The sequence below is a fragment of the Populus trichocarpa genome, chromosome 14, assembly GCF_000002775.5.
Source record: "Populus trichocarpa isolate Nisqually-1 chromosome 14, P.trichocarpa_v4.1, whole genome shotgun sequence".
Lineage (NCBI taxonomy): Eukaryota > Viridiplantae > Streptophyta > Magnoliopsida > Malpighiales > Salicaceae > Populus > Populus trichocarpa.
Genome location: NC_037298.2, coordinates 4,411,112 through 4,426,120, shown reverse-complemented (window position 1 = coordinate 4,426,120; position 15,009 = coordinate 4,411,112). Strand labels below are relative to the sequence as shown.

The 15,009-nt window shown below is 32.9% G+C and overlaps 2 protein-coding genes across 3 annotated transcripts; both read left to right on the top strand.

The window, feature by feature from the left end:
• Nucleotides 1–4,268: 4,268 nt before the first annotated feature.
• On the top strand, nt 4,269–7,028 carry LOC7464862 (proteasome subunit beta type-1). 2 transcript variants are annotated; one of them, XM_024584386.2, is made up of 7 exons: nt 4,269–4,438; nt 4,520–4,627; nt 5,287–5,368; nt 5,847–5,976; nt 6,053–6,191; nt 6,285–6,375; nt 6,602–7,028. In XM_024584386.2, the coding sequence occupies exons 1-7, from the start codon at nt 4,392–4,394 to the stop codon at nt 6,674–6,676; spliced, it is 672 nt and encodes a 223-aa protein (XP_024440154.1). In that variant the 5' UTR covers nt 4,269–4,391; the 3' UTR covers nt 6,677–7,028. The 2 variants fall into 2 exon arrangements, with proteins under 2 accessions (XP_024440154.1, XP_002320726.2); XM_002320690.4 differs by having other exon boundaries at nt 6,053–6,195; nt 6,289–6,375.
• Nucleotides 7,029–9,155: 2,127 nt separating this feature from the next.
• On the top strand, nt 9,156–14,758 carry LOC7464861 (ATP-dependent DNA helicase 2 subunit KU80). The gene is made up of 12 exons (XM_024584340.2): nt 9,156–9,281; nt 9,391–9,483; nt 9,570–9,621; nt 9,745–9,876; nt 10,341–10,744; nt 11,849–12,135; nt 12,226–12,421; nt 12,541–12,747; nt 13,076–13,243; nt 13,335–13,637; nt 14,269–14,399; nt 14,488–14,758. Exons 1-12 carry the CDS (start codon nt 9,267–9,269, stop codon nt 14,546–14,548), a joined length of 2,049 nt encoding a protein of 682 aa, XP_024440108.1. The 5' UTR covers nt 9,156–9,266; the 3' UTR covers nt 14,549–14,758.
• The last annotated feature ends 251 nt before the right edge of the window (nt 14,759–15,009 follow it).

Genomic DNA, 15,009 nt, shown 5'->3' with positions numbered 1-15,009 from the left:
TTTCAGAAACCTAGGAGTAATAATTGTGTAAATTCAAACATCTCGCAGGAGCAATAATGTCCTCGTTCTATGATGAAAAGAAGGATGAGGATGGATTTTTCAAGTCCAGGTTAACTTGATGAACATATGGAATATGAAATCAAGATATCTTATAGAATGGAAAGTGAAAAAAACTATAAAATTTAAGGTCTAATAATCTAATTTTCGATGATAAAATTTTAAAAAAATCAAATAAAAAAAACATTGAATAAAAAAACTTGAGTCAACCCGGGTTAACTCTACTAACCCACCACCCGCGATAGAAGATCGAGGTTTAAAAAATTATTTAAAAAAAATTAACTAGAAAAAAGGATAAAAGTTAAATTAAAAAAAATAAAAAATAAAAACCTGAGTCATCTTGGCTTAACTTCACTAGCTCATGACGTAGGAAACTCGAGTCAACCCGGGTTGACTCTACTAACCCGCTACCTACGATATGAGATCAGGATTAAAAACTTAATTTTAAAAAAAATAACCTAGAAAAAAGGATCAAAGTTTAAAAAAAACATTGAAAAAAAAATTAAGTCACCCTGGTATAACTTGACTAACTCGCGACTCAGAATAACCTCATAGAAAGGAAAAACATAAGAAAAATAACAAAGCTTAATACTCAATAGCATGATATCAAGGGATAAAATTGAAACAAAAAATAGAAACAACCAGTGTTAACTTGGCTAACTTGCGACCTGGGATAACTCTATAAAATTAAAAAAAAAAGCAATTAAAAGAAGGAGTATCAAAATTGGATAAAAAAATAAATGAAATAAAATGTTGATGGACAAAATTGAAAAGAGAAATTAAGAAAAATAAAAAAACAATTAAAAGAATGGGGATCCAAATTGAATAAAAATACTAAATGAAATCAAATATCGAGGGACAAATTGAAAAAAAAAACTAGGAAAAGGATAGAAGAAGAGCAATTAAAATAATGATGGCCAAAATTGAATAGAAAAATAAATGAAATAAATTGTTTAGGAACAAAATTGAAAAAATGAACAAATCAAGAAAATTATAAAAGAAACATGAATCAAAAGAAGTATTTGATATAAAAATTAAATAAAACCAAATAGAAATGGATGAGATTGAAAAAAAAAATCCAAAACAAATAAATATCAATCAAAAGAAGAAGGATCACAATTGAAAGAAAAACTAAATGAGAGGACAACTTTGAAATTTAGGTGACTTAGCACGAATTTCAAGGAGTGGAGAGAGAAAAGAGAAGGGAAGAAAAAAAATCCACTAGCGCCTAACCACCGTGAATTGGGATACATGTGTCACCCCATCAGTTTCGCCACCACTAAATGTTTTTAACGACACAACGATTCAACCTTGCTAGTCATTACAATACACTGCATGCGCCGCCCAAAAAACATGGGCAATATTCACTCGCTAGCTAGTGCAACAACTTTTTCTTTTTTTTATTACCATTATATTTTAAAATATTAATTTGCCTCTTATACAGATAGATTATAATAGAAAAATTATGAAGAAGATATAAAAAAAACCTTTAACACCTTCTTTATTTTTTTTTACTTGAATGGCAATGAAGTAATTGTATTTAAAAAAACAAGAAATGACACAAAAGACCCTATCATCCTTGATTTTTGTGTTAACATTTCAAGGTTATTCATGTGATTTAATTGTATAAAAAAAGTTAATAAACCATTACACCCTTAATTAATCGTATAATACTAAATAAATCCCCTTAAAGAAACGATCTTACCCCATTGAAAGGCCATTTATTTGATGTAATGAAGGATAAAAAAGTCATTGGACTATAACAATCCAGGGTGCAATGCACAGTAAAAAAAAACTAGAAAAGCTTAGTCTCTATTATTATTATTATTATTATTAAAGCTAAAATCTCATCCTATCTTAAAATGTCATTGACTTTTGCAACAACTTTAAAATTATTCCAATCTCATGAGCGTGATGATGCAAATAAATGAAACTTTAATTAAAGAAAAGGTGGTGAATATATTAATATTTCATCACCAATCATAAAGTTTCTTATTTAGTGATGATATTTAATTATTTAAGGGAAAGGTGATGGCAAGATATTTAATTTCCATTTTGACGTGTCATGCGTGGGCGCAAATGTTTGTAAAGAGTAAGTGCTTCTTTAATTTTCAATATTATGATTTATCTTATAAATTTTTGATTATTGTATTCAAATTGAAATAAATAAAAATCTTAAGAGTGGTATAATATCGGAAAGAAATAAAAATATTTACCCTATATTTCTTTGAAAAGAAGCTAGTACGGGCCTGACTTTTAAAAAGTACTGGTCCAAGCCCATCATCTCGGAACTCCACATGCACTCCCGGAGCTGCTGGATATCCACTTTAAAAGAAGAATGTACAAAAAACGGCCCCGTTTAGTTAGTGGGCTTCCCTTATTTAAGCTCTCATTCTGATTCAATTATTTCTAGCCCGAGCCTTTTCTCTCTTTGGCCACACACAAGTGTCTGCGTTTGTTTGTTGTAAGTGAAAATGTAATAATAATAATTTTTTAAAATATTTTTATTTATAAATATTTTTATTTTTTATTTTTTTAAATTATTTTTAATATCAACACATAAAAATAATTTAAAAATATTTTAAAAAATAATTTAAAATAATAAAATAAAAATTATTTTTTTCAAAAAAAACTTTTAAAACATAAATACGTATAGGCTCTAAATATTGCATGAATATTACACTTTTGATAGGACATATCTTGTCTGATTGGCACGACAACTGACTTGATAAAAAAACACCACTTGCCTGAAAAAATAAAAATAAAAATAAAGATTCAAGTGTTAGTTTCATGGGCCTAAAAAAAGGGTTTTTTCATACAAAAATATTACTATTATTTTAAGGTTGTTGATGGATGGATTGATAAAAAATAATATTTATTTTATTAAACTAGATAATAGTATAGTTTCTTTATTTTAGTTTGATGATAAAATAAAAATAAAATTATTTGGAGACTAATTTTGCTTTAACAAATAATTTAGGAAGGTCTGACACCTTTAATTCAAAATAAAATAATAAAAATCAAATAACCGTGTGACGAGGTTATAAGGGCATGACTTACATGTCCACCCACAACAAGCATGATATTAACGTTAGATGTGAAATATGGATTTTATATTTGTATAAAAAATTAATTGATATTTGTAGTTAGTACACTACTCTTATTATCATAAAATAAAGACAATATCTATTGCAATATTTGGCTAAGAATTTGAGATCAAGCCAAGGATCCTTTTATTACCAGAAGACCAGTCCATTTACAATGCTTCTTCTAGTAAGTCCGATTTTTTAATAATTTTGATAAAAAAAAAAACATAGTAATACAATTATTTTTTGATACACATTGAGTGTCCATTTGTTACTACAATAGCTTCTATTTTTTAAAAAGCTTTTTTATATAAAAAAATATTAAATCAATAATTTTTAGATAATTTTATAGTATTAATATAAAAAAATATATTAATATTTTTTAATTAAAAAATATATTTTAAAAGCATCATTATTCACATTACCGGTAAGCATAATAAAATGTTTTCTATTTATTTTTCTCACCCCAATCATATGTTTAAAAACAATTCAATTTCTAGAAATAGTTTTTCATGTAATGGATTTTCTTGAGATAATATATCTCAGACAAATAAAAAAAAACTTAAGAGATTAAGAACATAGAGATTAAATAAAAAGCGTAAATTATACTAAATTAATTTGTAAATGCATTGCCCATTTGCCACACAGTGATAATTGTTATTTTAAAAAAAAAACTTGGAAACAATGTAATTAAAATTGATGTATTTTGGCAGATTAACTTAATGAATCCACAATCTAATTCTTTGTCATGATCAAGTTTTAAATTAACGCAAGTAGAAATTCACTTTATGTAATTTTATCCACCCGACAGTTTAACTCAATAAAAAACTAACTTAAATTTTTTTTAAAATAAAAAACAGTATCATTTTAGATAAATTTTATTTAACTTAGATTTAAGGTTTTTTTAGGAGTAGATTAGCATATCAAAACAATTTAAAATATAAAAAAAATTAATTTTTAATGAATTTTTTTTTAAATACAGGTATAAGTTATAACCGTATTTTCAAACACTCACTTATACGGTTAACTTTTGTGACGTGGGTCTTGAGTGGAGTCAAATTCCGGGTCGGATTGAAAGTTGAAACCAAAGGTTAAAGTGGTGACAGTAAAAACATTTGAAGTACGCTGCAAGACAGAACCAACAAGGGAGCTAAAACAAATAAAACCCAAATCTTTTCAGCTCTCTCTCACCTTTGAAGACTTTAATCCTCTACAAGCCCTAATACCTCCCTCTCTCTCTGTCACACCATGACTAAGCAACAAGCAAGATTTGAACCCTACGATTTTAATGGAGGGTAACCCTCTCCCTCCCTCTCTCAGTGAGTGACGTGTGTTTATTTTATTTATTTTGATTGTTTTTTGTTTTGTTTTTGAAGGACTTGTGTTGCGATTGCTGGAGCTGATTACTGTGTTGTCGCTGCTGATACTCGAATGTCTACCGGATACAATATCCTCACTCGCGATTACTCCAAAATCTGTAAACTGTATGTCTTCTTAATCTCTTTTTTTGCTATTCGCTTTTTTGTTTATGCTGGGTATTTTTTATTTTTGTTCTTCAATTGGGAATTTAGACTGTGTTCAGTGAAATTGATTGATAATTGTGGCTTTTTATAACTGGGTTTTTACTTTTATCTAATGTGAACAACCCTATTGTAAAATTGGACGCTGATCTAGACTACTCTATGTGAATTTGATCTAACTTTTGAAAAAGAGTTTGTGCCTTTTTCAAAGAAGGATGAATTGATTTTACATACATTCCCTCTCTCACAAGGGCACGTGTAAGAATCGAGCTTCTTTTCATCCTTGGATCAAATGAATGCAAGAACAGTTCAAATATGGAATTTGATTCATTGGGGACTTCATTTGAATAGTTTATTACATGATGTAAATCGGAGAAACATGAAATTAGTGATATCTGTTTTTGAAGTTGTATTTGCACACTCAATCGCCATTGCCTGCGTACACATTTGGGAAAGTGAAAGAGTGGAATTTAGTGCTCACTGGATAGCTTGATTTGTTATTGAATCAATTTTTACAATAATCTGCAAGTACTAGCATCCATTACTCAGCTTGTTAATGAAGGTTTCTTTCCTTGTTTTTTTCCCTCTCCATAACATTAACTTGTTTGCTTTGTTGCTCTCAGAGCAGACAAATGTTTGATGGCCTCTTCAGGGTTTCAAGCTGATGTCAAAGCCCTACAAAAGGTGTTGGGTGCCAAGCACCTGGTGAGGTTTCATGAAAACTAAAATGATACATTACTTGTCAATTCTATTTAATCAACTCGATATTATTCTTGTGAAGTCTTGCTACATCTTGAGAATTTTCTTTTTAAGGAAAACTCGTAAGTTTTACCACAGTGCTAGTTATTTTTCAGTGCTTGTTCTGGAGAGTGTGGAGGATGGTTTGGTCCCATATCTTTTCAGGATTAGAATCCATATTGAAAATTGTAAAGATTGCCATGTGGAAGGAGTTGGAGAGGTTCTTGTTTGAGAGATATTGAGAGCAATGTAATTTGTCTACAATATATCTATTAAGAAGAATGTTGGTATTTTGTACTGCTGAAACTCTCAACAAAGAACTATCTAGAAGTGTGTCTTCCTTAATATCTGTGATTTTTGTGGTTTAATCCTTTTGCTGTGTTGGAAAAGAAATTGGTTTCTTGTTGGCACTGAAGCTATAAAAAAATTCTTAATCGTTTAACAGATCTATCAACATCAACACAACAAGCAGATGAGCTGCCCTGCCATGGCTCGACTGCTCTCCAACACTCTCTACTACAAACGTTTCTTCCCTTATTATACCTTCAATGTTTTGGTTGGCTTTGACGAGGAAGGTTAGCCATACAAGTCAATAGTGCAGCTCTAAGATTTTGATTGGTGTTAATGACTTGTTCTTATTTTAAACTGTAGGAAAGGGCTGTGTTTACACTTATGATGCTGTTGGTTCCTATGAGAAGGTTGGGTATAGTGCCCAAGGTTCTGGTGCTAAACTCATCATGCCTGTGCTGGATAACCAATTGAAGTCCCCCAGCCCGCTTTTATTACCTGCTCTGGTATGTCCTCCTGTCTAACATTGTTTCTTTATCCATTTGTTCTGGGGTGTTTCATCTTTTATCTGGTTATGCAAAAAACTTGTGATTCTGCAGGATGCTGTAACTCCACTTACTGAGGCAGAAGCGATTGATGTGGTCAAAGATGTTTTTGCATCTGCAACTGAGAGGGATATATACACTGTATATTTCTGTTTCCTATTCAGCTTTTGCCCTTTAAATTAGTTCTTCCTTCTCTCTTTCCCTTTAAACTATATCCAGTATCTCAGGGAAAGATTATCTCCCCATCTCTCTGAATTATTACTTCTACACAAGGAAAAGATGGGGCAGGCTGCTATTAGGTTTATCCCATACAAGCACATATTAGTTCATTTACCATACCCTTTAACATATCATGTTTGTTTTGCAGGGAGACAAACTTGAAATTGTCATCGTAAATGCTGATGGTATTCGTCGTGAATACGCGGAACTCAGAAAAGATTGATCCATTAAAATCATGCTGCTGGACTTGCTAGAAGTTGAAGTTGGAAGTACATCAAACCCTTGTGGTCGTCATTTACCATATGGTTGTTTCGTTATGATCTCTCCCATTGCAATGTAACTTCTAAATTAGTCACCAGCTTGAACAATTGCATATCCTAGTTAATGGATATTTTGCAATGTTGAAAGCTTTCTTGCATCTCAGACCAATGCAGCTGAATTTAAGCCAAGTTTGTTATTCTCATCAATCTGTATTGGGTATGGATTTTATAAATTGTACTCGTCGTATTTGGTCATTGATGTTTAAAATGGGTCTTTGGAGATAGATATTCGATCCTGCTTCACCATTTTACCTAGCACAGGTGTAGTGTGTGTTCTTCGCTCCTTTTTACTAGTATGCCTTTTGAAGTGCTTATTGTTACTTTTATTTGGTCAAGTAACCTGCCCTCTATGCCTGCAGTGGGTGACAATGTCATTGAATGTGCTTTACTATATTGCTATGTGAGTGGGAATATTTTCAAAGGAAAGGACCCCGTATTTTATATATTGTTAGAAAAGCTCACCTAGATTCTCTTTATTACGGGGTATTTGAGAATGTGGTAGCGATTGTTTTTTAAATTATTTTTTACTTGAAAATTTATCAAAATAATATTTTTTTATTTTTAAAAATTATTTTTGATATCAATATAAACAAATATTAATATATATAAAAAAATAATTTATTTCAAAAATATTTTTAAAACAGAGAAAAAAACAGAAATCACAATCAAAGTTTCCCAAGCCAGATGCTCCACATTCACGTTATTGCCTGGCTGAAACCGAAACTCAACATCTTCCAACCCCAAAAACGAAGATACAGTGAGAGATCATTTCTTGCCATGAGAAACAGGGTCTTGTTCATGCATGGTTAATTTGTACTCAGATGAATAGGTTATGTTCACGTGGATGCTTCGGTATCGTTGGTGATTATTTCACCAGCATGAATAAAGAAAACGAACCGCAAAGTTAATTTATCTTTTAGGATTATAAATTTATCTGTTATTCACCTGTATTATCTCACAGTCTATATGAAGAACAAAAAATCGACTCGTAAACAAATTATAAATATATATTTGCATGTGGGAAGTAATGTATGGTATTGAAAGGTTATATATAGTAGTTATGGTTTATAACTCTTACTGTTTTACAGGACTGAATTTAAAATTTAAGGTTAATCAGAGTTTAAGGAGGTCTGAAAATTAAATCAAAATTTATGTTCTATTTGTTTGTAAGAAAGTAATTTCTTTTTGGAAAGTGATTTCTTTGGAAAGTGAATTCTGGAAAAATAAATTATTTTTCGATGTTTGGTAGTGTCATGAAAAGTAAGTTGGAAAACGTTTTCCAGTGTTTGGTTATGTTATGAAAAATAAGCTGGAAAATAGCTTATTAATGTTTTATTTTTTTTTCAAATTTATTAAAATAATAAGAAACAAATCTTACAAATTAAAAAGTTGAATGAGAATGAAATTGAAAAAATTATAATATCATAAATTATCTCAAATAAAATAAATAATAATCAAAATAATAGAGATCAAATCTAACATATAAAAAAATTAAAAGATGATGAAATAAAAATAAAAATAATTATAATTTCATAAATTATTTTTTAAAGTATTTTTTATCTTAAAAATATTAAATTAATATTTTTATAATTTTTATGTATTAAATCTAAAAAAATATTATTTTAATTAAAAAAATACTTTCACCATGTTACCAAATAAAAAAAACTCAAAGCAACAACCAATCAATTCGTATGATTATACTGCGACAGGAAAGGAAAATGTTTTGTCAACAAAGTGTTTTGTTCACAAAGAAAAGGAAAGTGTTTTCCTTATAATAAGGAAAGGAAAACACTTTCCTTGTATAAACGTATTTTTTATCATTGACTGAAATTCAGTTTTCTTGACCCATTTTTTTTATATTTATCAAACATAAAAAAATGAAAAAAATAGTTTTTGAAAATGAATTTTTAGAAACAAACAAGCATAGAGAGGAATAAATTGAGGTAGAATAGTAATTGAGTCAGAAAATCTAATGTGAATATGGTAGCTGCTGTTGTTTACGCTGGACAACAACTAAAAAGTTCGAGTTCGAGTTTGATGACTTGACATCAATACCTAATCTAAATCTGATTTCTTGACTTTGAGTTTTACTGTAACCCAGACTAGCCATGATAAGATTTAAATATTTTGTTTTTATTTTGGTATTGGGATTTATTGAGTTTGATTGAAGTTGTCATCCCTGGTTCGATGTTGCCATATTTTGTTTAATGGGCTAATTAGATTTTGTTTTTGTCAAAATAATGGGCTAATCAGATTAGGGCTTAAAATCATTTTGGGCTTCTAAACCCAACCTCTCTCTTCCGCCTGCAAAAGAAATCCACAGCCACAGGCCCACAGTCCTTGCCTCCTGGCAACCCGAGGCGGGAATAAGCAGGCAAAAAAACAGCAAACTCTAGTACCGTCAAGCCATTTTCAAAAAAAAAAAAAAAGGTTCACTCCTTTCTCTTCCATTTTCAGCTTCTACAGCAAGCTTTTGCTCTCTCCCACTCTCTAATGGCTCGAAACAAGGTAAATCATCTCATTACTCGCTAGTCTTGATCGATACTTACCTTTCCCCCCTCCCTTGCCAGGGTTTTAGATTACAGTGAGTTAATTTATTTATTGGTTATGGAAACAGGAAGGATTGGTGCTGTTACTCGATGTCGGTCCAACAATGTACAGTGTTCTTCCTGAAATTAAAAAAGTTTGCTCCATGCTTATTCAGAAAAAGGTATCACAGATTTTTGCCAGTTTTGGTATGTTATGGTCCTTTTGTTGTTTCTTATTTATAATTTCTCCTCTGTTTTTTATGCGCAGTTGATTTATGGAAAATTCGATGAGGTTGGAGTTGTTGTTTTCGGGACTCAAGGTATATTAATTTCGTATACTTTGTTGATTGCTGATTTCTGCTTGATTTTTTGTATTGTTAGGGTTCGGTTTACCGATTTCCTGCTTATGCTGGTTTTTAATTTTGCTCTTCTTAAATTCTTAGAGACTGACAATGAGCTGACGAAAGAAGTAGGTGGGTACGAGCATGTTGTCGTCTTACGAAATATCAAAGTTGTTGATGGAGATCTTGTTGATGCATTTCAAGAGCTCCCTCGAGGAAACTTTGATGGAGATTGTATCCACTGGATTTTTCTATATTACTTGTTCTGGAAGTTTATGCTCTGTGCAGGTGTATTACTGCATTATTGTTATTAGTGCTTACCTTCTGTTTCCTGGCCTTGCGTTTTGGAAGTTTATGCTCTGTGTAGGTGTATTGCTGCATTTTTGTTATTAGTGTTCACCTTCTGTTACCTGGCATTGCCTTTTGAGCTCAATAGAAGGGGTCACTTTCTTTATTTTCTCAACTCTTCCAAGGGAATTTCTTTTCAGATAGAGGATGAAGCGAGCTTTGATAACTCTGGACAAATATTTAAAATAAGTCTTTTGAGCATGCAGTTCTCATATGACACGTGCATGCATCTGTATTAGAGGACTGCCTTGATTCGTTTTGTTTAGTCCCAATAATATGGTATGGTGCTACATTTTTTTCTCTTTGTTAATCTTATCAGTGCTTAATAATTTAGTACTTAACTTAGATAGATCTTGATGCTATTGTTGTTGGAATGGATATGCTGATAAAGAAGTATCAAGCAACAAACAAAGGAAAAAAGCGTCTGTGTCTTATTACAAATGCACTGTGCCCTATTAAAGATTCATGTGAAGGGACCAAGGAAGATCAAGTGAACACTATCGCGGCTCAAATGAGTGCACATGGAATGAAAATGGAAAGTGTTATTGTGAGGGGAAGATTATGCGGGGGTGGAGACCAGAGAATAATGGCTGAAAATGATCGACTGCTGAATCTTTTTTCAGAGAAAACATCTGCCAGGGCAGTGTATGTTGAGAGTCCAACTGCATTGTTAGGTGCAGTTAAAACTCGAAATATATCTCCAGTAACAATATTCAGAGGTGATCTTGAACTTGGGTCCAAGATGAAGATTAAGGTGAAGCCTTTGATTTATCATTAAAGATATTTTTGGATGTTATAATATATTCTCTTTGTTTGTTCATTTTTCATTTTAAATATGTTTGATGCATTAGATTGAGCTGATGTGAATGTTCCCTTATTACACCTCTCAGTAAATTTTTGCGAGATTCACTAATCAAGTCTACAACTGAACCGGGTCATCTAAACCTCTCTGCTCCGTGGGAGCATATGAGAGGTCCAAGGTTTCTGATTTACATTTATGGTGTGTGTTGATTGTTGGATGCAGCACAGCTTTACCATAGTAGACAATAACTTGTCATCTTAAATGGCTGATATTAGCTATGAAGAGTCTGGCTCAGTAACACTTTTATGGTGTTAGTGAAGCATGGAAGGGAAGCTGGATGATTGCCAGTGTCTCTAGCAGCATTAACTAGGCAATTAACCCAAACCAAGAGGTATCAACCCCATTTAGGCTAACATAGTAGTTTCTGTACTCATCAGGGTTATACGTATTTAGCAGCCAAGTGAGTTCTGTAAAAACAATTACTAGTTGGAGGCAGAGTCTTTCCCTTGTGTCTACATTGATCAAACTCATTGAAACCTCCACAGGCTTGAATTTGATTGAAGTACTCATAAAACACTGGGCTGATGCTTTTTTTGCGTTGTCCTGCCACAAACCACAGACACATGCTACACCCGGTGTTCAACACCAATATGCCTGGAATCCATGGCATTTGAGGCCCATGGTGCAGTCCACTAACCTCTGTAAGAATCCTTTTTTGAGTGAAAGAGGTGGCTACACAGGCTTTTGCTTTTACTGGCAATGGCTATCTTTTGTGCTGCATGACAATTCTGTATGGTTTTTGTCGAGTCAAAATCTTACTCTAAATTGGACATGAAAGAAATCATGCCATTTAAGTGGCTATGTGGCATTAGCTCGCTCTTGTTGTCTGTGGTTTGAATCCTAATCTGATTCAGTTTCTGTCAACTTAACTTTCTCATGATCTATGTTTGGGAAGTTATTTTTTTTATGTTCAATTCTAGTGTATACTAGTATTGCAAGCTGCATTTTTAGAATATAGACTTGGAGGTTTATTATGTTCATATTATCTGTGAGTAGGTGTGGGTCTACAAAAAAACCTCAGAGGAGAAATTTCCCACTCTGAAGAAATATTCTGATAAAGCGCCTCCAACTGACAGATTTGCGACGCATGAAGTCAAAGTAGATTATGAGTACAAAAGTGTGGAAGATCCTAATAAGGTTGTTCCTCCAGAACAAAGAATTAAGGGTTACAGATATGGACCACAAGTTGTTCCAATATCATCTGCTGAGTGGGATGCTGTCAAATTCAAACCAGAAAAAAGCGTGAAGCTTCTAGGATTTACTGATGCTTCAAACATAATGCGGTAAAGAATCACTGCTTTGTATAGTTTGGTGGGTTAAGATAAAAATTGTCTAATATTTTTCTTTTGTCCTGACATACATGTAATCAAAAGGCACTACTACATGAAAGATGTCAACGTCTTTATTCCTGAACCAGGCAATGCAAGGGCTGCTCTTGCAGTTTCTGCTTTAGCTAGAGCAATGAAGGAAATGAATAAGGTTGCAATTTTGCGATGTGTCTGGAGACAAGGACAAGGGAGTGTTGTTGTGGGGGTTCTGACACCCAACATATCTGAGAAAGACAGCACTGTAGGTTTTAGTACATGTTTTGGTGCCTCAGCATCACATTGTTTAACTCTGCACCTTGCTTTTGTTTGTTGTTTTTAGTTTAGTTACCATAGTGAATTGCTTTCTGGTTTGCTGGGCAGCCTGATTCATTTTACTTCAATGTACTTCCTTTTGCCGAGGATGTCCGGGAATTTCAATTTCCATCTTTCAGCAGTTTTCCAGCTTCATGGCAGCCGAATGAGCAGCAGCAAGAGGCCGCAGATAACCTTGTAAAGATGCTTGACCTTGCACCATCTGCCAAACAGGAAGCTCTACTGCCTGATTTCACACCAAATCCTGTTCTGGAGGTATTAGGCTGCATATATTTTGTGTACACCAGCTTGATGTAGTTCTGTTAAGCAAATGTTAATTTTTTCGAGTAAATCCTCAAGGTGCTTATTATATGAGAGCTAAAATGAAAAAATAGAGCATTTGAACCATGACCTATCATGTGATTTCTCATGTGTGTTTCTGCAATTTTCATTTTATATGAGCACCTTCATGATTTGTTTGGCTTTGTTAAATAAGACACCCGGTGCCTGTACGTTGAATTACTGTCAATTGCCCTTCCCTGCTCTCCTGCGCAGGTGGTGGTAACTTTCTGACTGAAACTGATGGCATTGTTCTGTTTCTCAGCGGTTTTATCGTCATCTTGAATTAAAGTCAAAGCATCCAGATGCAGCTGTGCCTCCACTGGATGAAACTCTCAAAACAATAACTGAAGCTGATCCAGATCTTCTTTCTGAAAAGAAAAATGTAATGGATGCATTTTATAAGAGCTTTGAACTCAAGGAGAATCCAAGGGTGGGTATTTCTGAGAACTTCCATTACAAGAATAGTGTCATAATGTTGCCAAGCTAATCGTGGGCATTGATTAAGTTGATCTTGATTGCAGCTAAAGAAATCAAGCAAGCGGTTATTGGAGAAAAAACCCTCTGGTTCTGATGAGGATTATCAAGATACAACCAATGCTCTAGTTGTCAAGCCTGTTAAGGTTGAAAAAATTGGGGATTCAAGTCCAGTTCAAGATTTTGAAGCGATGATGTCATGCAGAGATAGTCCAGATTGGGTTAGTAAAGCAATTCAGGATATGAAAAATAAAATATATAGCCTGGTTGAGAATTCCTATGATGGGGATAATCATGGTAAAGCAATGGAATGTCTACTTGCCCTTCGCAAAGGTTGCATCCTTGAGCAAGTAGGTCTTTTATATCTTCTAGATGTTTTAGTTTCCAAATTGGTATAACTATGATTTTTATGATTTATGTCTATGATTAGTGTTAATCACTAACCCTTATAGAATTTCTCTATGGCTGCAACTCTGGTGCTGCTTTGACCCAGCCCATTATATTTCATATTCGATGTTTATTTACTTTACCGTGCATCATTTGAGGTTCCAAATGTATTTGCCTCTTTAGTATAATCAAGTGATTTTGGAAACTATTTTAGGGGTTATTGATATGCTGCTTCCGAGCAACCATCCCTGTCTTGTGATTTGGTTTTACCTTCTTGAGATAAAAGCTTGTCATGTAGTCTAAATTTCTGTAGAACTTGCATTAGGAAAACAAAAACATTGATCCAATCATTTTGACAGCCTGTGATATCAACTACTGGTTTTTCTGTTTGCTCGATAGTTATGTGAAGTATCGACTTCGAGCACTTTGTTGGATGAAGAAGTATTATATTTTCATATCTACCTACAATTTACTTGACTTAGCACAGGCAACTGCCGGGGTGTTGTGGTGATTTACCCGTCCTAGGCTAAGTTAATCATTTGGACTATCAGGCTAAATTAACAATAGCTGGTTAATTTTGAAACTTCCTTGCAGGAACCTAAACAGTTCAATGATTTCCTTCACCATCTTTTCAATGTCCGCCAAGAGAAAAAGTTTCGCAATTTCTGTGAATCCCTCATACCCAAAGGACTCACTTTGATTTCAAAGTCAGAAGCCATAGACAGGTTTCTTTCTAATTTCATCTATTATTTATTTACGATTGTTAAGAACTCGTAATAATCTCGTGTTTCTATATTTTGTTTCTCTAAGCAGTGAGGTTACAGATGATGAAGCTAGAAACTTTCTGGTTAAAAAAGAGCTGAAATTTGAGTGAGAACGAGACATAATGTAAAGTTTGATTCCTTGTGGTCATGTTGTATTTTGCTGATTCTAGGTATCTGACTAGAATCATATGCGTGTATAGGGTCATCTAAATCTTAAAATACAGGGGGATTGATGTACGAATTTCCTCTGAAACTTCCATTTTAGAAGCTGGCTTGACTATGGGAAGCCTTGTTTAGAAATTAATCATAACATTTTGTTATGTTGATGGCAACTTAGGATTCTAATACTCGAAATATTCTTGTAATTTGCAAGCTATACAGAGTTCCTACTAAAACTGAGTGAGATAAGACGCATACCCTTTATGCTCCCATTTCCAGTTCCTACTAAAACTGATTATGGTAGCTCCAGTGGTTGATTTCAAAACTGAAAAATTACTAGATTATTTGGCATGGGAGTTTTAAATTGACAATAATTAAAGAAGAATAATACAACAAATAAAGAAATGCTAAT

Bases quoted from the DNA above. Each gene is read 5' to 3' on its own strand.
- LOC7464862 (XM_024584386.2), top strand. From the start codon at position 4,392: ATGACTAAGCAACAAGCAAGATTTGAACCCTACGATTTTAATGGAGG. The intron at 5,977-6,052 runs GTTAGCCATACA...TTTAAACTGTAG, and splicing joins GGTTGGCTTTGACGAGGAAG to GAAAGGGCTGTGTTTACACT. The intron at 6,192-6,284 runs TCTGGTATGTCC...ACTTGTGATTCT, and splicing joins AGCCCGCTTTTATTACCTGC to GCAGGATGCTGTAACTCCAC.
- LOC7464861 (XM_024584340.2), top strand. The intron at 9,622-9,744 runs GTATATTAATTT...TTAAATTCTTAG, and splicing joins TGTTGTTTTCGGGACTCAAG to AGACTGACAATGAGCTGACG. The intron at 13,638-14,268 runs GTAGGTCTTTTA...ACTTCCTTGCAG, and splicing joins AAGGTTGCATCCTTGAGCAA to GAACCTAAACAGTTCAATGA.